Source organism: Uloborus diversus, chromosome 5 (genome assembly GCF_026930045.1).
Source record: "Uloborus diversus isolate 005 chromosome 5, Udiv.v.3.1, whole genome shotgun sequence".
NCBI classification, from domain to species: Eukaryota; Metazoa; Arthropoda; class Arachnida; order Araneae; family Uloboridae; genus Uloborus; species Uloborus diversus.
The window spans coordinates 16,113,094-16,138,266 of record NC_072735.1 but is presented as its reverse complement, the minus strand read 5'-3'; the positions used below and the strand labels follow the sequence as shown (position 1 = coordinate 16,138,266).

Sequence of the window (25,173 nt, the reverse complement as noted above, 5' to 3'; positions counted from 1 at the left end):
TAAGTTCATAATTAAATATTAAGTTATAATTTAATTAATAAATAATGCAAAGTATATGCTTGTAAACATTTTGGTCGATGCTTTTGAAACACCTTCAAAATTAACATATATTATATAATATCAAATTTGCATTGAATATAGTTTTTGTCCCCACCCCCTCCCCCTGAAAAAATTAAAAATAGCGACCTGCATCCACATATGTGCAACTAAACATTTTTCAAAAGTAGTGTTCTATTGTATGAGCGCTAATAGTTTTATGGTTTCCCAATATTTCCATTTTCTTTTCTATTGTGTTAACTGACTAATTATAATTCAGTGTGTGTATTACTTTGTAATACAGTTCTTTTTCCGTTTTTAGATTTGCTCTTATAACCATTGTTTTTAGCTCACTATAATAAGAGGAATTTCAATATTAAATTAGACTGTGACTGTAATGCATATATTATCTGTTAGTAGTGAAGCCTTTACCATGAAACATGTTTAATTATACTTTGCATTCGTACTTTAAAAGAAAAAAAAAAGTTTCATAATCATTGTTATGATGCTAAATTTCAGCATTTGTACTAAAACTACATTGTTTATGAAAATTGTGAGTGAGCCTGAAAATGTAAGTTTCTTTCAACATCAAAAATTGATAAAATTGCTTTGCTCAGTTGATGGCTGGGATCCATACACAGATCCCAGCCATCATGATCCCATACACAGGGTCTGGTGCGTGAAATCTTGCATTGTGAGAAATAAGTTTTTGGTTTTGAAGAGCAGTTCTATAAAATTGAGGAGTTAAATTACATTTTCATCAAGAAAACAAATTATAAAAACTGTACTATTTACTGTGTGCATTTAAAACATTTTCACCAATCACTTCAGGTACAAACTTTTATCACTTATCTTTTACAAAATAAAAGAACTGGTGCAAATGGGTGGTTTTACAAATACAGGAATATTTAGGGAGTGAAAATTTCAAAAAATTAAGATAATACCATTAAAATATTGAAAACATTTGCACTATGTTTATTAATAGTCATCTAAAATCATAGAGTATGATGCGTCAGTACACTGCATCAACAAGTAGTTTTGTCATTCACATTTCAAAAATATTCCGTTTTTGTTTTTGAATCACAAAATTTCAATGCAATTTATGATAGTGTGTCGTCTTTCACATGTTTTGAATCGCAAACTGTGATGCAATACAGCTTATTTCCTGCGCCAACTTTTCACCTTGTTGACTTGTTTTTTCAGAACAAGAATGTTTCATACTCCTTGTTACTCGGCACTTTCCTATAAACTGTGAGAAGTAATTGGTGCTTAAAATTTTTCCTGGCTTCTAAATTTTATCAATTTTATCGGTCTCTGCCCATACCTACAATGTTATAATATTACTTATTTGACATTTTTGAGAAGTACCTGAGATTGTAAATTGTTCCTTGCTACTCAACATGAGAGCATAAGTTTAGTATCTGGAGTAATACTTTTCAAATTTTCTCAGATTGTTCAAGTTGCAAAATCCAAAGAGCTGCTTGCTTTGCCTACTATTCCTGTTGAGTTGTTGCAAAACAGCCATGAGGAAAAGAACGCCACAAACATGAAGCATCTGTGTGACATGGTTTTGGACTGGGTTAAGACTATAACAGAAGACCAAGGTGTTAAACTAGAGGAACTGACTCAAAAGGTTTTTATTTCTTTTATCATAGAATTAAATGTTTGTCATACTTGGTTTAATTTAATAATGTATGGAGCATTTGAATCATTTTTTGGGATTGTTAGAAATCATCTTGTTTCAAGTTAAAAATCCTAATTTTGTAAACTATGATGTTCTGAAGAAAACTCGTTATTGTTAATTAGTTTAATAGTGGATAATGATAGAGCTTGTTAAATGATATACTGTCTGACCATCGATTACATGGAAAGGCTAATATCCGGTTTATAGGCAGAAATGGATGTATCTATTAGTTTATAGTGGTGTTACTTGATTTGCTACAGATCTGCACTTTTGCCTTTTTATTATTTAGCCTTAGTTTTGTAAAAATGAAAATTTGCTCACAGCAACATTTTTTAAATCTAAAGCATATACGATCTATATTCTCACGGCAAAAATTAATGAGTTATTTATTCACAACAAAGTTTTGAGCTTACCATTTTGCTTTTACGTTCCTGAACGAAATGAAAATATTTTCTTTTCTTTTTGTTGTTTCCATGGTAACTATTTTTGTTTTCCCTTATTTTATTTTAGATAATGTAGTAAATGAATAAGCACTAGTTACATTATAAAAAGCGTGCATCAAAATCCCATCGTTATTTTCCCTTCTCCCCTGCTAGATTAATTCAGATGGAATAGTCTTTACTTGGCAGATTGCCAAATTACATACAATCCACCGTCAAACAGTATTTAACAAGCTCTAATTAATTAACATTCTATTAATATATCATTTTCTTTCATAACAATTTGTCACAAGAAGGGAAGTTTCATAATCCCAGGCTCATTGAAATATTTGGGCTTACCTTGTAAAAATTCCATGAGCTCTATGTGCAACAATCCAAATGAGTGAATGGTCTCTGCTTTTGTAACATATACAGGATGTACAGACTCCTTCTTCGTTACAAAATGCAATTTACAAGGTGCTGAGCAGAAGACAATAAGCCAATCTGATGCCCTCGCTAGAGCAAAGATCAGCCAATTGCAAATCTGTCTTGTATGATTTATGAAGGACTAAGATTGTTTCTCTGTAATACACCTGTTTTCATGTTTTATGAGGAATTTTTCATTACTTTGTAACAAGATGAGGGATGTAGCAAGCTTCTGGTTGTCCTTTCAACATTCTTATAAATGCATGGAATGTCATATTATGATACATGTTTTAACTCGACAAATTACTTATCCCATTTTATCCTACTTTCCTTTTTGAAGGACAGCTAAAGGTTTTAATTAATCTTTAAAAATAATTCTTTTCAAATTTAAGAAAAATAAATAAATTGGAATGAAACAGGTTAATCAAAGTTGCAAAGTTGTTTTGTATGGCTCTTCATGCTTTCTTCAAGCACTTTGTCATTCAGTTCAATGAAAGATAGTGCATTATAGCTTTAATATTTATAATGGGGAAAATTAGTTTAACCATGTTTTTTTACAAATTATTTTTCAAAAATGTTTTCATGTTTAATATTTTAGTACTAAACTAAATTGTCATCTTTATTCTTGCTTTTGCTACTGCTTTCTTCATATTCTGACTTCAATTCTGACTTTTCTTGCATAAAACTGAAAATTCAATTTGTTTTAGGTCCATATGTTATATTTAAATCCAGATCGCACTTTACATGACTGCAGTGATATTGAAAATGGGGATCTGCAAGATTCTGAAGTTATTCAAGATTATAAAAAACTTTCAAGAAAAGTATCTGTTCCAGGGAGTGGAAAAACAGGACGCAAAAAATCTTCTCAGACACCAGCTAAACCTCGCCAGTTCTTATACACAAAATCGGATTCCAATTCTTCTCTATCATCACTTTCAGATGATGAGGATAAAGACTGGAGGGTCATCGTAATTACTGGAAATGGAGGTATGAACTATTTAAAATAATTAGCTTCATTGTTAATTTTCCTCTCAGGTTTATCAAGTCATATTTTAAAGGTGTTTTTTTAGACAGCCTTTTTGTTTATAAAAAAGCATCACAAGGAATATCTAAAGTTAAAAGCTCAATAAAACTTTGTGGCAGAAAAAAGAAATTTTAAAATGTTCCACAAATGAAAAAAAGAGGCCATTTTCAATTAAAAGGAAAAACCTTGCTAAACCACAACTTTTATTTAGGAAATTTTGATCTACCAAATATTTCTACTTTGGCACTTAGATGTCATGTAGATCATTACAAAATTAAAATTCACCAACTCCTACAACTCTAAAAATCAAATATGAATTTTTTATTTAAAGCACTTTAGTAAAAAGTAAGGTTTGTCTTATCCCAGGGTTGAGAACCATCCCCCCTTCCTTCCCTTGTCCTTTGGTTTACATAAACACATTGCCAATTCAAATATAGCAGTATTATGTGTAAGGATTATTAGAACCAATTCTTGCCTCCAGAAGGTAAATTCTAGCTGTGCTAGTGATTGTACTCAAAAGCAGCTTTGCTTCTATTTCAGCTTTAGTTCAGTAATATTTTGAATTTACTGACTTAGCTGTAGAGATTGGTATGGTAAAGTTTAAATCAAGTGACTTTGTAAAAGATAAATTTGCTTGATCAAAATTTGTATCTGTTAGCCCCCTTTCAATTGTTGTGCTTAAGGGAGAAATGAAAAGCAGGTTTCATTTGAAGATAACATAAAATAAAAAATGTGAAATTTATAGAAATCTTTTTTTTTTTTTGAAGATTCATATATTTTTTTTGACGGAGATTGATTATAAAGATTAAGCTTATGACAAAGCAACACACATAGATAGATTTAATTTTCAGTTTTTCAAAAAGTTCAAAAAATAAATGCAAATATAGTTTGTGTTTAGGTTTTCATAAAATTATTTTTTTTTCCAATTAAAAAAATGAAATACAGCTCAAATATGTCTGAGTGTATTTATGTTTGTTTTAAAAACTTTTGTGTGATTTTATTTTCTGAGTTACTAAAATCATGACCAATGTTCTTTCTAAAACCATGTTCTTTCTGGACCATTAAATTTTCACTATTAGTGTCTACTTTGCACATCAAATTGTTTTAATTGTTAGCTGGCTCTAATACCACTAGCATTATCCTTTTATTTTCGAAATGAAATTTACAAGTGATTATTCTTTTCCCCCCACAGAAAACAGCATGTTAGGTCTAGTTTCTGTTTACGGGAAGTTGACTGTTTTATCAATTGTTCAAAGAGTTCACTCTCCGAATCATAGTCCTTTATCTTCAAGAAATGCATCTGTTGAGAAAATCAGTAGTTATTCGATCGTTCCTCCTATGAGTTCTGCGCGGTGTGCAGTTGGAACAGCTGAACTGGAGGGAAAATTGCTGGTTTGTGGTAAGTTGGTCAAATTTACTGATGTCATATATTTTCAATGGAAAGAAATTGGCATTGATTTAAATAAATAGCGATGCAATTTGAAAAAAATATGCTATAAAATGAAAACCAGTGCTGGCTTTTTAATAAATAGTTCTTCATATTGTAATTGAAATGCATAATCTTGAAAAAGTTATTTCATATGCTGTATTTCATGCCATTATGCTTTGTAAAGCTAAAATTAAGTGCTTAAGTAAAAAATCATAAAAATTAATTTTTATGCAATTAATACATAATTCCATAAATGGTGAGTTATATCTACATTTCCTGTAAAATTTGTTCAGTATAAACAGGTTGATTTGTCTTAAATTTTTTAGGTTTAGTATTTCATTTGACTAGGCTTCAAGGAATGCTCAATGTATTGCAAAAATGCCGCTTTAAAAAATAATGAAATATTTGAAGATAAAAATTTGAAAGTAAGGTTTTAAGATGGGGGAAATATGTGTTTGTAAGTCTCCCCCTCTCCTGTTGAGGGAGTACTTCCATTCTGACATGTACTTTATCTTTTAAGGTGGATATGACAGAGGAGAATGCTTGAAAACAGTTGAAGCTTATGACATGTCTACCAACAAGTGGACCACAATGCAGCCAATGAAAGTCCCACGAGGAAGATTCAATGCTGCTGTTGTGAATAACAAAGTCTATGCTGTTGGTGGCTGTGATGGACAGAAAGATTTAAGCTCTGCAGAATACTGGGATCCTGAGACCAGTTCTTGGAAGCAACTTCCCAATCTCCCTGTTGTGAGATCTCATGCTGGTAGGTTTTATTCATTTTTTGATTCGATAGTCTTAAGATTTTGTTTGCGTTTTGCCATTTATTATCGTGCTGATGTTCTCACCTCTTCCAGTTTGATAAATCTTTAACATTTTTCATGTTGTTTTGCTAATGCATTTTGTCTTATGTAGTCATTAATGTATAATGAAATTTCACTGTATTTTTTGATGTTCATCATACTAACCAGTGAAAGTGCATTTAAGTAGACTATTGCATAAATTTCTAACTTAAGCATAACAAAACATTAAGAATTTTGCATGATTTTCTCACAGAATTAAATGGTCCTTTAAATGTTATTGTTTTTACAGTCTATGTTCATTTGAGCAACCTCCGAAGTCCAAACAAAATCGGTTGCTATAATGCAAATATGAAAGATATTAGTTTTTTACTCATAGTAAAAAATACAGGGATAACTTTACACGTTACGTATCATTCAAAAAGAAAGTAAAGTTATAAAATAATGATTAATTAGGAATATGAAATAATAAATGCTACATATGAATTAAAGCAACTCAAATAATACATTTTATGACAAAATACCCTGAGAATTACAAACCGCAATCAGTTATTTTAAATTTAGAGATCATTGTTTGATTCTAACTTGTTTCAGATTGTTTTTTTTTTCCCCACCTTTGAGTTTTAGTCTCTCCTCTTTTTCAGGGAACAAAAAACTTTCTGCTTTTAGGACTGTTATAAAAAAAAAAAAATGCTGTCTATTGTTTGTGTATGATTCTAGTTGAGTCTTTTGGGCTTTCATCATCAAACAAACCATTTCAATGGAAGTATTTTACTTTTAGACGAGTGCCCACTGGGGGGGGGGGGGGTCATGGTGCAAACTGTGCCGTTGGGGGGGGGGTGCACCCTTGCTCTTGGGGGGGGGGGGTATCCCTACTTTAGAAACATAAAATTGTCTCATTTTAGTTTTTGAATTGATAGTCTTGAGGATTATAAGACATTTGAAACTTAATTTTGGACGTTATATTGGAACCAGCTATTCAGTTTAGACGTTTTAATGAACTTTAGAATAACATTGCATTTATGGAATAGCAAACAGGACTTCTTGCGTAGGTCGCTATGACAGCAAGGTCTCAGTAATGCAAGATCCTTCTAAAGGGCGTCGACTGTATAATTTTCTCGAAGAGGTATTTACTGCTTTTTAGGAAAAAAGTTTAATGCATGATTAAATTTTGGACATGTTTCCCAATTTAGTTTTTTACATAGTTATAGCAGTTTCATAGCATGGTAAAATTTCTTAATATTCTTTTAATGCAAGATTTTCTTTTCTCTCATAATTATGCAATACATACGTTAATAATTAACTGCACTTTTGTAATTTTCCGTTGTATTTTGGAAAAAGCATTTTTTAAATAAATTATTCTGTATCTCAGAAGTAGAAAGAAACAAGTCTAAAAGTCTGCTTTTAATCTTTTCTTGCAATTATAACTATTAAAACAAGCTCTGCCGAGTTTTAAAACTTTTAATTGTTTTTATTTGTATTAGTATACATGTTGTCGTAATTTTACTCATTTTACTCAAGCTCTGCAAGGTGCCTAAAAGAGTAAAATCCATAAATACAATCTTAATAACAAATCAGGACATCAAAGTAGGCCCTATCTTGACCTCAACCTTTTAAAAACAACTTTTTTTTAAAAAAAAGTTACATGTATGAACCCTTTAATAAATATATTCGCTAAGGTTCAAGGTTCCTCCTACCCCCCCCCCCTTCCATTTGTATTTAGTGAAATAGATTCTATTAAGTTTGACTACAATCAACAAAGTCTAGTGAAGAACAAAAATCACTAGTCATTAATTATGACTAGATCATAACATACATAATATAATGCTGTTTATTTACTTTTTAAATACTCTGAAGTTTAGGGATTGCTTTGTTTAAATGAGTTTAAAGTTGTAGAAAAGAGTGGTTTTGTAGACTTCTTTAAAATTTTCGTTCCTGCTTTCTGTCTTCAGAGTATATCTTTTCCTTTTTATGTGATTTATTTTCTGGGTCAGAGTTATATGTATATTTTTTTAGCATTTTCCCCATGAAGTTTTAGAATTTTTGACATTCCCAAGTTGAAACAAATATGTATAGTAAGATTATTTTTCTTGCATTTTTGTTTACACTGTCATGTTTCTCATAATTGGTTTTATTTTATTAGATATTCCTTTTAGTCGATTTTTAAGCCAAATCTCATATGTTGGATCTATAAACAACATTGCATTTCATTATTTTGTTTGAGCATTTAGGCTCAAAATTTATCAATTGGCTTTCACTGTAACTGAAAAGAAAAAAAATGAATCACAAAGAAGAAACCACTATTTTTTATTATGCTTAAAAAAAGGAAATATTTAAAGTAAGTAGGTATAACATTAATAGACAAAACATAAAAACACACATGAAAGACAAGCTTTTATCTCTTTAAAAAAAATGTATTTTAAAATCGTTAGTTTTCCTTTCTATGTACAAACTCATAAATTTATTGAAGCAATTTTTCCAAGTTTTATATCTTAATGTAATTAAATAAATCATGTTTCTTTATATTGGAAGGAATGTTTCACTTTGGTATTTGAAATATACTATACAGGTGTGGCTAAATATTTTAATGACTTTTTTTCTATTGTCCCTTATAATTAATGAAAGAATTGTTCTGTATCTGTGATTAATGCATCTTTAAAGTATTTATTACATAATATTGTATCTTAAGAAACAGGTATGCAATTATGTTTAACCTTGAAACTAAACAGTATAGTTTTTTCTCTCTAAAGATAGCATTTAGGTATGTAACGAACTTTGTTATTTTTTGTAATATGGCGATAACTGTTTTTAATTTTCAAAACATTTGTCAAAAATCTCACTGTATGTACCTGAAATTTACTAATATTTTCAATTTACAATGCACAATTTTTTACTTAATGCCCCCCCCCCCCCTGCTTTATTCACAGACATGTGTCACAGGGTACCAAATCAAAACCATGCTTTTTAAATGGCAGGATTTCCAGAAACCTATCGCAGCATTTTCCAACCAGGGTCTCTTGGAACATTTGGGTTTAGTGACACATTGTTAAACATTTGCCAAATAATCAAGTTTCTATTGTGCTGGTTTTAGTTAAAGTAAAAAAAAAAAAAAAAAATTATAAAAATAGGTTTTGACTATTGACTTAAGCAATGTGGTCTTTAATATTTTTTTTAAAGTTATGTGGACGCATTTAGGCAGCTTTCTATAAAATGATCCACATGCCATAAAAGTATACAATTAATTTTTCTAAACAATGCCTTCATAATACAGTGAAACTTTTCAGGAGTGATCATCTGCCTTTCCGAGAAAGTAGGTCCTCAAGCAGGGGGTCACATAGTGGAATTATTTGAACAATTTAATGAAAAGCTTACTATCAATTATTGGTATAAAGTATTAAGAGCGATTTTTTATATTTTCATTTAAGTAATTCTTTTCTGTTCATTAGAATAATTACGCATTTTGGAAAGAAAAACTTTTTAAACTATGGAGAAATTTTGAATCCCTTCCCTTTCAGTTTTTCTGGGAGTACTTATTTTTTAAAATTATCTTTAATCTCGAAAAATGAGATTTTATCACAGCCTTACATGCTTTCTGAATTTGTCATAACATTTATTTGTTTTGAAAGTATGCAGGGTGCCAACTTAGGCTGAATCTGCCTATCGGGTTTCTTGAATCTGAGTTGAACTCTTTTTAATTTTTTTCCACAGTAAGCCCTTGTATTAAAATTTATAAGTATTCATAATTTGTATGAATAATTAACATTTCATAATTAACAGAGGACAAGAAAGTGTTCTGATAACAGATGGTACCAATCACCAACGGTGTTGACTGGTCTTTCCTAGATGATTTACATTATTGAGTGGCTAGGGTAGCTACAAGGAAAATGTTGCTTTAAAAAACTGGTTAAGCAGAAAAACAGAGGTGGCCACTTATTGAAGTTTCACTGTAATTTATACTGCTTCATAAAAATAGATCATTTTTCGTATTTGATGTATTTTATTTTTAATATTGACTATAAATAAAAATCTGAAGAAATATTAGTACTTGAGTGTTGGGTTTTCATGGAATTTGGTCCATGTGAAAAGGGTTCTTTTGAACAGGGCCCAATACAAGCAAAACTAAAAGCAGCACAAACCTATTCAACAAAATATTGACTTTCCCCTTTCCTTATTTATGTCCTCCTCCCTCAGGAAAGAAAGAAAAGTAATTAAAATAAGGCTTTTGTTCTAATTATAAAGAAATTTAAGAGTGATAAATTGCATACTGCTTGGTTTTGCTCAGTTTTTATTGTTTGTTGAAATTTTAAATGTTGAAAAAAAAAGAGGGGAAAAAACATAGTTAGGATGTTTTCCAACTGAAATGTAGGTTGTGCTAAAATTATGTGCTATAATGATATGCCGATGAAAGATTTCTCCAAAGAAAGATATTGAAACTAAAATTTTGGATTGGTCCCTGGATAAAAGTCAAAGGTTGGGAAATGCCATGTTTGGAGAACAAAATTAGACATTGAAGTAGCCCTAAATAGCAAGGATGGATCCTGAAAATTTTCAAAGAGGGGGGGATTATATTTTACTCTTTACCTTTTGGAGCTTTTATTTCTAAGCATTTTCAGAGGAGTATACTGAATGCTATCGCTTCCCATGTGTATTTAAAGGTATCCTACAGTTGTGTTTCTTTCGAAAAATATTCACTGAGAGCCCTCAAACCTATCTAATATCTACTAAAATTAAGGCTTTGGAACTTCAATTTTGAAAAAATTCCTGTAGAAAGTTCCAGTACCTAGACTAGAGTAATAAGAGATTATGATGACTATGAATTCGTTTTCAAGACTTGAATTTCAGGGAAAAGCTCCATTTCTCCATACGGCATCAAAGATAGAGTAAAATTGCGTTTTTGAAACTTTAATATTATAAATGTACATGAAGAAAGTTCCTGTACCTCCACTCAAGGAGGGGGTGATCGCCCTCACCGCCCCTTCCTTGTATCTATCCTTGCTAAATAGTATAGTAACTTCAAAAAATCCTAAGGTGGGGGGGGGATGGAAAACAGTGACCTAAATTATTTGTTGTAAGATGTGTAGATTGTAAGTAATTGAAATTGCATATGGTTGACAAACAGTTTGGATTGTTAAATGATATTTTCAGAAATTATTTGCTCATTTAGAAAACAAAAGGGGGTAGAGGCACTGTAATGTTTTTTACAGCATCTGGCGAAATGGAACAGTTGTTAAGTCGATGTTTATAAATTGAGGGAAAAAAACATGCATCATTTTTGGCCATTATTTATGCTTTAACTTATAAAATTATATCAGCCTAATCTTTTGAGTATTATTTAGTTTTTATGTTGGCTGAATGAAATAATGCAAAAAAAATTTTTAGATTTTTTTGTCATGTTTTCATGTGAATGACAGTTCATTTTTTTTTTTTTTACCATTTAAAAATTTGTTCTTGTGAAATTCAAATTTAAGATAATTAGTGTAGTTTTTAAAAATTTTATGTGTTTCTTGTTTACAATTGTGGTGTAAGGGGAAAATGCTTTTAAAATTCTGATAGAAGCATTTTTTTTTCGTTTGCATTACAGTTTTAAGTTTTCATGCAATTTTTTCTTTCATCGAGTGATACTTTATCATCACTGAAAATTTTTCTTAATAACTGGCAAGTGATAATTTTATGCTTGGTAGAATCTATTTATTTGTACTGAAGAAAATATTCCAACAAACCTATCTTAAATAAATCTTATTATTTCTCCTGTCAGTTTTGCCAGACGAAAAGATGCCATATTTCTATCTGCGTTATAACCTTATTTTTAATGAAGTTTACAATGAGCAATTTATCATTTGTGGCACAGTGGACCAGGATGGGCCAAGACCTTCTGCTCCAGTCATCTTCTCCCTTCCCTACTGGCAGCTGAACTCTTCCAATTTTTAGGCCTAAGAACAATAAAATTATCTTCCACAACATCCACTCAGCACAGCTTTGTTTTTCCTTGTCTTCTAATGCAACATGATTTGGCCTTGAAAATATTCTTCTGGATGTTGCTATTTTCACTGTGAATTACATAGCTATAATGATCTCATTCCCCAAAACTAAAACAATGGCATTTAGGGGTAAAGAGCCAATTAGAAGTAAAATTGTTATTGATAATAGAATTATTGAACAGGTGAAGCACTTCAACTGCCTAGGATATGACATCACCTTTGACAACAACAATTATGTCCGAAACAAACTACATAGGTTTCAACACTTATGTGAAACTCTTACAAGAACCCTAAAGGGAAAAACGAGAAAAGAAACACAACTGAAGTTCTATAAGGTTATGGCAATGCCAATCTTACTATACGGCTCTGAAACATGGACTTTGAACAGTCAAGAAACTAGTAGAATCCAAGCAGCAGAGATGAAATATTTGCGATCACTGAAGAACTGCACTATCCTAGACAAAATAAGGAATGAATCTATTCGAAGGGAATTACAGATATTCAGCCTCAATGAAAGAATTACGGAATATCGTAACGATTGGAAAAACAATGTTCGACATATGGCACGAGGGAGACTTCCAAGAGCTGCCTTTTATTACAGACCAAGGGGCAGACGAGACTGTGGTAGGCCCAGGAAGCGGTGGGGCAACCAAGAAGCCGGAACAGGCTATATGCCTTTTCCTTGAAAAAGATGATGATGATGAATTACGTAGCTAACCCAATTTAGTTAATGTTTATACTTTGTTCAAAATCTGGATGCTTGAATAGTTTGTACAATTCATTGTTGTGCCTTTTAAGCCTGACTCCGTTTTCTTGATTTCCTTCTTAAACATCTTCGTCTCTCATGGTCAGTGTCCGAGTGTCTGTCGCATATGCTACAATAGGAAGTATGAGAGTCTTGTAGAGTTTCTGAATAAAAAAAATCTGAATTCTTGTAAAAGTTTTAAACTGTAAATGGCTCTCAAGATTTATTTAGCGTGGGGCCCTAATATGAACACCCCAATATTCTGAACACATTTTGATGGTCCCGGAAAAACTCCATAGACTTAACATAGGCTGACGTCTCTGTACTGTGAACAGTCCAGTATTATGAATGCTATTTTTAAGCCCATTCAATTATTACCTTCTCTATATACTGAACATGTTCACAATCAGCACTCCGGAATTCATATGAATTAAGTTGTAAAACCTGAAATACCTTCTCAATTTTATCTCAATGATTGAAGAATATTAAGGAGAGATGAAGAGAGAAAGAAGATTATTTTTATGGATATTGCTGCATTTCTAAAATCATTCAGCTGAGCAATATGAACCTGAAGTTTCTGGGACTGAACTGCGTATTTCAAGAATCCAACCTTTCAAAGTGTGATTACCAACAAGAAATAGGAAGTTGAGAATCCCCCATAAACATTTTCGTTCAAACAATTTGATGATCAAACATACCTTACATGAAAATACACAATGCAAAAAAGTATTACAATTGTTCTTTTTTTAGAGGTTTTATTTCGATAAGTATTGCAATATTTTATAGTTAAGAAAAAATGAAAAATGCTAGAGTTTATGACCTACTAAGTTTAATCAGACATTGCACTAGCCATCAATCCAAAATTCAGTTCTATCACAATAACTGGCATAGCTCACTTGGCAAAGTACTGAACATAGTCCATTAACGCAATGGAATACATATATACATGCATTCTCCAGTCGCCCTGTATAATGAACACCCTGAAACTTTTGCTCGGTCCCATTAGTGTTCAAAATAAAGAGTCCACTGTATATATATTTCATTTTGTCTTGGTCATCACAAGACCCATTGACTCGGCCTCTTTAAATCTCTAAAACTGCTTCCATTAGGAATTTCATGTTTCTGGCTACGAGCACAATCTCATCAGCATATATAAGCAATTGGATAGATTTTTATTGAAAATGCTTCTATGATTAAGTTAATTAGGGTAAAAAACTAAAACAGAATTTTAATTTGAAAGTTTCAAATAAGTTCAAACTTAAGATTTTAAACTACTGAATTTTTAATGAAAAGTAAATTGTCAAAAATGTAAAGTTGGTTCTAGCCACACAGCAACTAAGATCAGTTAAAATGTAAAAAAAACCTTGAGATGGAGATTCAATGCTAGTTTAGGCCACATGACAAATGTTATTCGGTTAATGGAATTAAAGAATGTTGGACATTGTTATATTTGAAAATATATGTATGCAGTTGTTTTGGGTATTATAAGTTGTATTCATTCAAGTGCACTGTCAAGTCTGGTTGAATGTTTATTGTTAACAGTACCTTATTTATTTGAAACAAGGATACTACTTTCAATTGTTCATTTATATTTTGTTTGGAATATTTGTTCACATATGATGCCTTCAAATTTTATTGGAAACAGTCGTTACTCTCCAGTTTCCCCCCTGTTATTGAACTTTTGAATTATCTTTGAGAAATTAATTTTTTTCCATATGCTAACTTTGTTATATGGAGATACAAATATGGTAATCTGCTTGGATTTTTGCTTCTAGCTTTTCTGTTGATTTCATATCAAGACACACATGTATTGAATGTTGTTTAGAGTTTGCATTTTTAAATGAATGTACAAAACGAATGTAAAGCTGTAAACGAATGTATGCTGGGATGATTTTTAGTTTCATACCAATCCATTGCCGCTGAAGAAATGTATATAATTCACACTACGTCTAAGTTTCTGATTTCAATAGAAGCCTTGATTGTGTCATATTAGTTGTGCATTTCGGGTTAAACTAATTGTCGAACTTGTTCTTATGATTTAAAATGCTTTTGATTGATCTAATAAGGTTGTATTTTTCACAGATATAAGGCAATCACTTTGTTCGGAAAAGGGCATTTGTATTTCCTAGATATCTGCTGATTTAGCTACATCTCAGTGTGATGATTCGAGGGCAAGAGCAGTTGAAAAACTTAATTCTACCTTTTCTCATGTAATTTCAGGTTGTATACCCAATTCTGTCATCCAACATAAGTGAAGGAAGATTGTAAGAAGATCATCCATGCCATTTTCACTATTAGTGATTAGATTTCAGCTCGTCATATCACTGCAGAAGATATTTGTTTTAGTATGGCAGTGACCAGCTTTGCAGTTGAGTAAAGATGTTATGAAAATATTTGGAGAAGTGACCGCTGATGCCATTGAAATCGCCTCTCGACGAATCCAATCGTGCTTTTGCTTGAAACCTCTTCCAACGAAGTTTTTTTTTTTGCTTTAAAAAACTAAACTGCCATTATTTTATTTGCTTATTTTGCATGTTTTAAGTTCATGGCATTTGGCTTTCTGGGCTCAAAATAAAAATTTAAAAATCTATAGAAATTTTACTTACAAATAATTTATGCTTTAGGATGGAAAATGATTTTTAGGCTGTTTTGTTGAATGTTGAAGCACAGATTTTGTTTAATTTTCAAACAATTCAAAAAGGTTTTATTTATAAGTTTATAATCTTATTTGCTTTCTGTAAATTGTTTGCTGGTTTTTCTTTTAGCACATACATAAAATCATTTCATTTATTCCAAATGATGACTAAATTATTCACTCAAAATTGAACTGGAGCAGTCTTAATTCAAAAGAATCCTTCCTGTGTGCACTTTCTTCTTTTTCGTTGAATATCGTTTTCTTTACATTTAACATGCTCTTCATTCAGCTGCTGGTATAAACATGAGGACATTTGTGGAATAATTTGTCAACATGCATACTGCTTGCTATGCACTGCTTTTATTTGAATTTATCTTCTTTGATCGATTAGTATATATTTTCATAACATCCAACTCGACAGCCTAAAAATCAGATTTTTTTTTGACTTTGTTCTTAAATTATCACTTGCAAATTTTGCCCCAGTTGATTTCTTTTAAAATAGTTTGACTTTCGGATATTAATTTGCATTAGCTTTGGCAATTTTTATTTATTTAGCAATAGGAAGTATTCTGTGAATTTTTGGGGTCTGGCATGTTTGCCAATGTATTAATGTTAAAATTGTTTTTATTTAGGTGTTTGTAGCATTGACAAGAAATTGTATGTTATTGGTGGGTGGAATGGACAACGAGGATTAACTCGATGTGATGTATTCGATACAGAAACTAGCTCCTGGATCAATATGGCACCATTATCAACAGGTACTTTTTCTAATACTTTCTGAAATAGAAATCTAGTTTCTGATGCTTAATACTTTTTCCTCCCTTTTGATGCATAATTATATTGATTAGCTATATGGTTTGGTTCTAATTGGCGTGATGTGATTAATTCAAACTTAAGTACACTATGAGACCCCAATTTCGGAATCCCAAAACTCAAAAAACCCCAACTTAAAATTTTTTTTAAGTTGGGGTCACTTCACTTTAAATTTTTTTTTCTTAAATTTAAAATTGTTAACATTCAGCAATTACTTGATCAAAGCACAGTATACTTTCAGTTGAGCTTTTTTTCAGAGATTTTTTTTGACACCATATATTATGCGTAAATATACATTTTGCTGCCGTGCAGCAATCTTTTAACATCTACTTTTGTTTTTTTTTTCACTAGTATGCAATACAAAGCCTATTGAAAATAAGTACAAAATTATTTTTAGAAAATTATGGTTTATTTACTGTATTGATCGGCACATTGTGCAATAATAAAAGCAACATCCGTGGATTATACGCAGCTGCAAATTATCTCGTGCTTTTGTTTTAGCACAAAGTACACTTTCATTCAGATTGATGGAAAAAAGAGAAATTTAGAGCAAGCATTAGCAAAACTAATAAAAACAGAACAAATGCTGCACAGCAGAAGACTTTCACACTTTTTGAGTCGGAATTCAAATTTCGGAAAAGTCACGGTCCCGAGTATTCCAGATTTGGGGTCCCATGCTGTATTACCTTTTGGTTATTGATTGAAAACAAAAATATAGTTGTATTTAATTACTAACACTGACAAGCTGGAAGAAAGTTAAATGAAATTCATTCAAGATTGAGGTTTTGTGCTTCAGATATGTTTCTTATTTTGCATGAAGAGAGTTGGGGGTTGCTATTTTGCGTTTATTCCCTAGGTAAGAAAACATATGCTGTATATTGCTACTATAGTATAACTTCGATTTAACGATTTCCTCAATTTAATGATGCAGTTGACTGATCTGGATTTGACTGTATTGAATGTCTAAGCTCCTCGATTATACAATAACTTTTTCCGGTCCCTTGACAATCGTTAAATCAAGGCTATACTGCATTTTATTAGGAACACATAGCTGCCAAGTGCTCCGTTTTTCCTGGAGTTTCTCCGATTTTTATTGCGTACTCCAAAAATCCAATTTATTCCAAAAAACTTCAATTTTTCGACTTTTCTTCACTTTTCGATTTTGGAGCTATAAGGAACCCTCTTTTCAATGCATACTAGGTTAGCTAAAAGATGAAAAAACAACAGCTTTTATCAGTGTCTTTAACATTATTTCTTTGACTACTGACACGAAACTACTGCCTCTAATGTTTCTGCACAAAAAGTGAAATGTATTCTAAAGTTATTTCTCTGACTACTGACACTGAACTGCTGTTTTCTAATGTTTCTGTATTAATGTGAAATGTATTTTGACAGGTAGATACCAAGCTGGTGTTGGAGCAGCTAAAGGGTATGTCTATGCAGTTGGTGGTTGCGATTCTTGGAATTGCTTGAATACTGTTGAAAGGTACGATCCAGCGACTGACAGTTGGTGTATTGTTGCACCACTTCACACAGCTAGGAGAGGATGTGGTGTTGCTGTTTTTAAAGGTAATTGTCTCCAAAGCCTGAACTATATAGAAATTAACTGCAGAATAATATAAATGTTCAAAATCTTCTTTATCTGTAGATTTTTAGTAACAAATACATTTATATCGCTTTAAAAAAACCATTGAGGATGCATAATCAACTTTTAAATTTAATTTCTTTGTAGGCGTCATATTTTAAATTGCATGTTTTAGAGCACTAGAGCAACTAAATAGGCTGTTGTACCAACTGCTTGTCTGGTGTAAATTTGTAAAATATATTTATAGTTTCTTCTCTCTTTAAATATTATTAGTATTTATTAAACACTACGTTCCTACGCTTTTTAAAATTTGGTCAAATTTTAAATCTTATTGTTAATTTAGTTGAAATTTTTTCTTATGAGACATTTCACTAATGGAAAGCCTTGTTATCAGGGCCAGATTTAAGGGAGGGCAGGCGGGGCTGCTACCCCTGGGCCTCCACAACAAAAGAGCCCCCACAGTAAAATTTTTACAAAATATCCTAACTTTCACCGGTCAAAAAAAATTGAAAATATCGGATACATACATACATAGCAAAATATTCGGATATATATCAAAGTATCGGATATTTTCGAAAATATGATCTTTTTGAACCTTGATTACCGGCCTACACTCCTTGATTGCCCCGGGGCCTCCACTCTTCCAAATCCGGCACTGCTTGTTATAGAACAGCGAAAGGATACTCTATTTTCATTCTAATAAAAGTAATAATTCAAAAATCCTATGAAATTTTTTCTTCATGACATGGCAATTTGCCATTGTTGCTTTAAAACTAGTTTCTTTTTCTTTGAGGGGTTTTCCCTTGAACTAGTTTGGAAGATTCACCCATAAAATGCGTCATATATTTACTGCTGATAGGTAAAGCTATTTGCCATTTCAAATGAACATGCAATGTACCAACAGTCGGGCTATGACATCCAGAAACTGCAGTTTTGCAGTCTGGGATGTTCCATAACCGTGGTTTAACTTATAGTTAGCCAAACCGTTGCTTACAGACTCACTAGTGCGCTAAATTAATTTTAGCCACCCAGTTTGAAGGTAACCTCAGCTTCAATGAGAGGACATGTCTTATGTTTGGTTATTATCTATTCGAAGACTGATGAGACCATAACAGGGGCAAAGATAGTCTCAGGGTGTCATACCGGGCTGTTGGTGTCATATTGCTCGTTTATATTGCAGTTTATATCTTCAAAGAAGGTATGTAAATTCAGGTGGGAATGTGAGAAATATGTCTTTAAGAACATCCAACATCTTAATGTATGAAATAAATCCATCATGACATGCATGAACAGGATCTTCCAAATATTCTGATCCGATGCTGTCCAAGAAAACAAATACAAACTAGCACAGACAGAATTCTATATTCTTGTTAATTAAACTGGATTATTGACCACAGCACTACCATTTCTTTACAAAGGAATCTGCAATGCTTTGTATATTGCTGCTGAACTCCTGTCCTACTTTCAAGTCAGCATTCTTTTGGTTCATACTTAATTCATAACTATTTTTCGTGGACTAACTCTATTTTTGTTCACTTGGAATGGACAAAGTTCACTAATATGAAGTAAAATAATCTTCAGGCTTTACTTATTTTCTAAATGTTCTTTAAATTATATATTAATCCATAAGCACTGTAGGTATTTCAAATAAAATATTGCTCATTATAGTAAGTAATAAATTAGTTTACCCTTAACAAAGTTGTGTCAAAAGTGATACTTCAGCATTAAGAGCCTTATATCATGGCAGCCCTGTATCTCTCAAACAAGAGTCAATTTAGCTTCTTCATGGGGATATCTTTAATAAGTGCATCTAACTTATTGAAAGTTAGTTGCATTTACCTCGAATACATGCATTTTAAAATTGTGTAGAATTGCCTAGTATTATATAGATACAGTGAAGCACCATTTATACGTTTCCCTTTTATACGTTTTTATCAATTATAAGTTTTTAAAATTGGTCCTTGCAGAGTCTAATACACATTAACCTGTACCTATTATGTTTTTTCATTTGTACGCTTTTTTCGTACAGCCCCTTCAAAAACGTATAAACGGTGCTTCACTGTATTAGTTCCATATTACAACAAATGCAGTTAGAATGAAACCTGAAATGTTGATGCAAAACTTCATGAAATGATTATAGAATTTTAGATTTAAATCTTTCGATAAAAAATCAATCAAAAATGCAGCTATTAATCTGTTTTTGAATGAAAATAGCATTTTAAATATATGTCAACAAAATCATGCATACTGTATATACGTGCGTGTAAGTTGAGAAATTTATTACAAAAAATGATGTTTAAAGTTAGAGGGTCAACTTATATGCAGGGCAGAATTTCTAAAAATTTCTCCCGATTTTTTCTTAGAAAAAACACTTGAAAAAAGTGAACATTTTCCCAATTTCAGTCCATCTCTTTTAAGCAGATGCTAAAGAAGTAGATACTTCAACATTCTACTATGATTTTTCATGGTCTAACTGTGGAATAAAGAATAAATGATTACAGTAAACTGCCAACTACACAAAAAATGCGAGGATCGCCATATTCGCGAATTTTCCCGATAGTCGCAAATTATTGCTCATTTTTTAAAAAATATAATATGGCTACAGCAGAAAATTTTATTGATATAAAATCAAAATAAAAGTAACCAGTAAAAAAAATCGTAACAGCGAAATCGAACCCTTTACAAAAATCGCAGTCGCAAAAGTGAACTCTTTTGGTACAAAAGAATAAAAATCGAACGTTTTGTAACATAAAAATGTTCATTACATTTTATTTTCCCCCTTTTTATAACGTTTAAATTTAAAATTGGCGGCAAAACGTTTCCATTATTTCCAAAAGTAGGTACTCAATTTATATGCGGGGTTTCGATTACAGTTGAATCCCGCTACAACGCGATCCGACTTACGCAAAATGGCTATAACGCGAGTTTTTCATGAATAATGAATTTTTTAGTGTGGACACAAATTACTCGCATGCAACATGAAATTTTTCGGAAAAGAGTGGCGGAGAGTTAGAATGAGCTTCGTTGACGTTAAATATTGGTTATGTGAATGGACTTTCACCCCATAAACATCGCTGAAAGCGGAAGTTCACCCACTGTATTAGTCTAAACAACGCTTTGCTTTAGTTTATACAAATAACCGCACTCCCATTCTTAACTTTTTTTTTTTCATTTTACATATGAACGTTGATAAAATACATTCTGATAACATTCCGATCGCGCCGCATAAACCTTCTTCATTTTTTAAATTATAAATATATTTACTATATCTATACTGTTGAGGGCTGTAATAATGCTATACTGTAAGTACCATACTGCTTTATTTTAAGTTTCTCTCCCCCATTAATCATTGATTTTGTGCTAAATTACAGAATTTTATGCCAAATAATAACACTTTTTCTAAAATGCAGAAAAAGTCGGTTCTTTGTAAAGACACTGCAATATATAGTTAATAAATGGTTTGAAACAATATGAGGGGTGTGTACAAACATCTGAAACAATTGGGTATGCTTATAAAAAATTACTAAACATACCTTGTTCCACAATGCGAAATTCCGACTTACGGGAGGTGTCTTGGAAAGCATCCCTCGCATAAGTCGGGACTCGACTGTATTTCCCTTGAAAGTAGGAGGGTCGACTTATACGCAGATATACAGTAATTTTATTTTTTGCGTAACGCTTTTTTTTTCTTGACTATTTATTTTATTTTTTCCAGACAAAATCTACGCTGTTGGCGGTCATGATGGAATCCACTCGTTATGTACAGTTGAAATTTATGATCCCGAAACAAACACATGGAGCCCCGGTCCTTCTCTCACTTGCTGTCGGGCCAACGTGGGTGTCAGTGTTGTTGGTAATAGACTCTTTGCTGTTGGAGGTTTTAATGGAAAGACTTTTCTCAACACTGTCGAGTTCTTCGACCAAGAAAATAACGAATGGACTTCATTTGTCGCGAAAGAGCACGGTACTTGCGATTCGATCCCAACGAAAAATGGCGTTTTAAATTGTGATTCTGACAAAAGTGTGAATGGAGATTTGAGTGAAGAACAGGAAGTACACTGATTGGAGATTCGCCATCTCGACGTGCACTTACTGAATAACGTTCCATGCTGTTACAATCTCTTACCAGTGGAGAGAATTTTGTTACTGTCATTTGCATGTTGCTTTTTGAATCTATCTGTTATAAATTTTTTGTTTGAAAGTGATGTATGATTCTATACATGATATTCCGTTTTCGTGGTCCTAATCGTAGGCCTTGTTACACGTTGAAACATATTATACAAGTCATTCCAAAAGTAGCAGTTAGATGCTGCAGATTACTAAATTTTCTTTCTTTTTTTTAGTGTACAGAGAAAAATATTTTAGGAAATGTATTTCATTTTTAGCATATTTATTCATAAAGTTAAAATAGAAAAAAAAATGCTCTTTATTGGACATAATTTTAAAACCTTGCAGCTGTTTCTGAAAATTGGCTAATAGTTCAAAATTTCAATGCTCAGGAAGTTATTTGTATAACTTTTTAATGTTTTATCAAGAACCTTTTGCACTTTTGACACATTGGAAAGAACATTGTTGCGGCAGTGCTTTTATATATTCTTTGATACAGTCAATGTTTGCTTGACTTAATTTTTATAATCTGATTTATTATTTTATAAAATTCTTGAAATACAATGGTCATCAATCAGATTTTTTCATCTGCTTGTAAAAATGAATTTAGTTTCGAAAAATAAAATGACTTTTTAATTTAAGTTTTTCTATTTATTTAAGTTTTTCAACTTACTTCCAATGTACAGTAAACTTTAATGTCTCAAATATCTGGAGAAGAGAGAGAGAGACAAAAGAGTTTTCGAGGTTTTGAAAAAATTACACTATATTTGGGGAAAACCTAACCTGGCAGCATTGTGAAGGCAATGCAAATTTTAATCACAGCATTACAGCGCTGCTAGGTTAGGTTTGCCCTAAATGTAGTTACTCTTACAATTGCACCCACATACGATATACATATTTATGTACAGTGGCTCCCAAAAGTGTTCGTACACCTACGACTTTCAATGAAATTGGCCATTATCCATTGCTTAGAATTAATATTACGGAATAATTATTTTATTATAAGATCTATGATCTATTTTTAACAAAACTACATGAAATTTTTTGATAAAACATTAAAACATAATTTTTAAAAAATCAAAAGCCGAAAATTGCCGGAAATTTTATCTCACAAAAGTCTTCGTACACTTTGAAAAAATGTCAAAAAATTGGTAAATAATCTAACTTTTTACAAAGTTATTATTTAGTAGAATATCATGCAGTATCAACAACAGCTTTTAAACGTCTTGGAATAGATTTCATTGTTTTTTCTTTCTTTTTTTATGCAATTTCTGAGTAAGTGTTTAGCCGCTCTTCGAGTCTTACTGTTTCTAGTTCGCTTCAAATCTCCATCATTTCGTATCTCCAAATATGCTCCATTAAGTTTAAATCTGGCGATTGAGGAGATATTTCTAAGTTTAAGGACAATTTTTGAGGCATCAATCGCAAACGTGTACTTCTTATCGTTATATTGATAAAAAAACAAAGTTGTTTCCGATTACCAAATTTTGGGCCAATAGTTTAAAATTGTTTTTAAAAATATTTTAATGAACAGCATTATTCATTATTTCTTCTAAAAATTCTAAATTTCCAACTCCTGATGCAGTTATGCACCCTCACACAAGAACACCTTCACCATCCTGATTAACTGATCCAACTAAGTTCTTAAAATTAAATTCCTCATTTTTTCTTCTATGGACAGATATACAACAATTTAACCCAAAATATTGAATATATTTTCATCTATAAGTAAGACGTTGTTCCAAAACGTTTTGAGCTTATTTATCGTTGATTTTACGACGGATAGCGTAAGTTTACTGTTTTATGCACAAACAAGAAAATTTCTGCGTGAAGAGGTCCCCTTTAATCCAGCTAATCCGAGAACTTGGCGAACAATTTTAGGTGAAAATTAAACATAAAATGTTTCATTCAATTCTGTAGAAACTTTTTCAGCACCCAAATGTGTATTTTTCATAATTTGTTTAACTGTAAACCTCCGATCACGCTTTGTTAAGTTTACCAGCCGACCTTTTCTTACCTTGTTTTCGATCCGATTCTTGTCTTTAAATCATTTTATCAAGCACTTCACTATAGAATGGTATAAATTAACTAATTTAGAGACATTTTAAACCAATTTATGTCTACTTCGGTGGGAAAAAAATCAAATTTGGAATCGTGTTTGTTGTTTTCTACGCATACCTGCCATTTAAAAATAATAATCAGAATATTAGGGAATAAATAAACAAAAAATTAAAGGCAAATGACTTTACAGTGTCATTAGAATGCAAAAACAATAAAAAAAACCACATATGATAATTTTAATCATGAATTTATTCGAAAATATTTCAGTGTACGATGACTTTTGTGGCGTATTTTTTCTCTGTCTCTTCGTTTTTTGACAAATTTCAAAAATAAAATCTGGCAATATTTTGAAAAAAATTGCTGGTTTTTATTCAGAATGGCATAGGAATGATGTGAAAAAAAATTGGACTTCATATTCGAATTCAGTTTTGCGTTATTTTGGTTTTACTACAAAATTTCAAGGTGTACGAACACTTTTGGGAGCCACTGTATGTATTTATGAGCCTACTTTGCATAATGATTTACAAGTCATTTTGAAATGAGTCGCATTTTCTTTTATCTGCAGACTTCAAAGTTTTATGTTTCAGCATATTCAGTTTTAGCTTTTCATTAGTCATTTTGTGAAGTTAAAAATGCGAAATGATGAGGAACATGTTTTCCCGCCTTTATTTGAGCTACAACGCAACAAAGGTCATATAGTAAAATCCTGATTATCTGGAATAGGGTGGCATAAGTGCCGTGGATAATAAAAATCGTGGATGAAACGCAAAAATGAGGGACAAATAAGGAAAAAATTCTCCTTCCTCAAAAACTTAGCTGCATTGATGCATAATACTTTGTACAAACAGTAAAAATGTTTTGTAATCTTTGCAGAACAGAACTTAACATCAATAAAAAACATGTATGATGAAGAAAGCGCAAAAAATAAGTAAAATAAAATCAGGGTTTAAATTTACAATTTTGCAACGAAAAACAGCTACAGTAAAATCTGTAAAGTTGACCACCTATCTAAGTTGACCGCTATTTTCAGGCACAGAATTAGATCTTATATAATTCAACCTCTATAAGTTGACCACTAAAGTAGTGGTCAACTTACACAGGTTTCACTGTATTGGTTTTTTTTTTTTTTTGCTGAAGAAATATATTCTTGATTGTCGACTGACTCGTGGATGATCTGCCCTGCGGAAAATCGGGAGTTAACTGCTATAGCGATACATTCTGACACAATTTCACAGATTGCTGTGTTTTCATTCTGACGCATATGAGAGCTGCAGGTCGCAAATTTCAATATAATCACTTTACGCTTTTCTAAAAAACTGAAATGTTGTGAAATAAGTGTAATTTCCATCAGCGGCTTTTTGTGCATGTAGTATAGGAACCATTGAGAAGAGATAAAATGCAGAGAGTGAAGACCCCATTTTTAAGCAAAGC

At 31.7% G+C, this 25,173-nt stretch overlaps 2 protein-coding genes across 4 annotated transcripts in view; both read left to right on the top strand.

Moving 5' to 3' along the window:
* The window catches only part of LOC129223368 (influenza virus NS1A-binding protein homolog B-like), an 85,139-nt gene extending 62,817 nt beyond the window's left edge, over positions 1-22,322 (top strand). For all 3 annotated transcript variants that reach the window (XM_054857946.1, XM_054857945.1, XM_054857944.1), the window contains exons 6-12: positions 1,487-1,669; positions 3,273-3,552; positions 4,782-4,988; positions 5,539-5,784; positions 15,809-15,934; positions 17,385-17,558; positions 21,290-22,322. In XM_054857946.1, coding sequence (XP_054713921.1) covers positions 1,487-1,669; positions 3,273-3,552; positions 4,782-4,988; positions 5,539-5,784; positions 15,809-15,934; positions 17,385-17,558; positions 21,290-21,636 — 1,563 coding nt within the window. In that variant the 3' untranslated portion in view covers positions 21,637-22,322. The remainder of the gene's footprint in view (positions 1-1,486; positions 1,670-3,272; positions 3,553-4,781; positions 4,989-5,538; positions 5,785-15,808; positions 15,935-17,384; positions 17,559-21,289) is intronic.
* Positions 1-25,173, top strand: part of LOC129223366 (transforming growth factor-beta-induced protein ig-h3-like) — a gene marked incomplete in the record, with an annotated part of 615,676 nt that overhangs the window by 238,646 nt on the left and 351,857 nt on the right.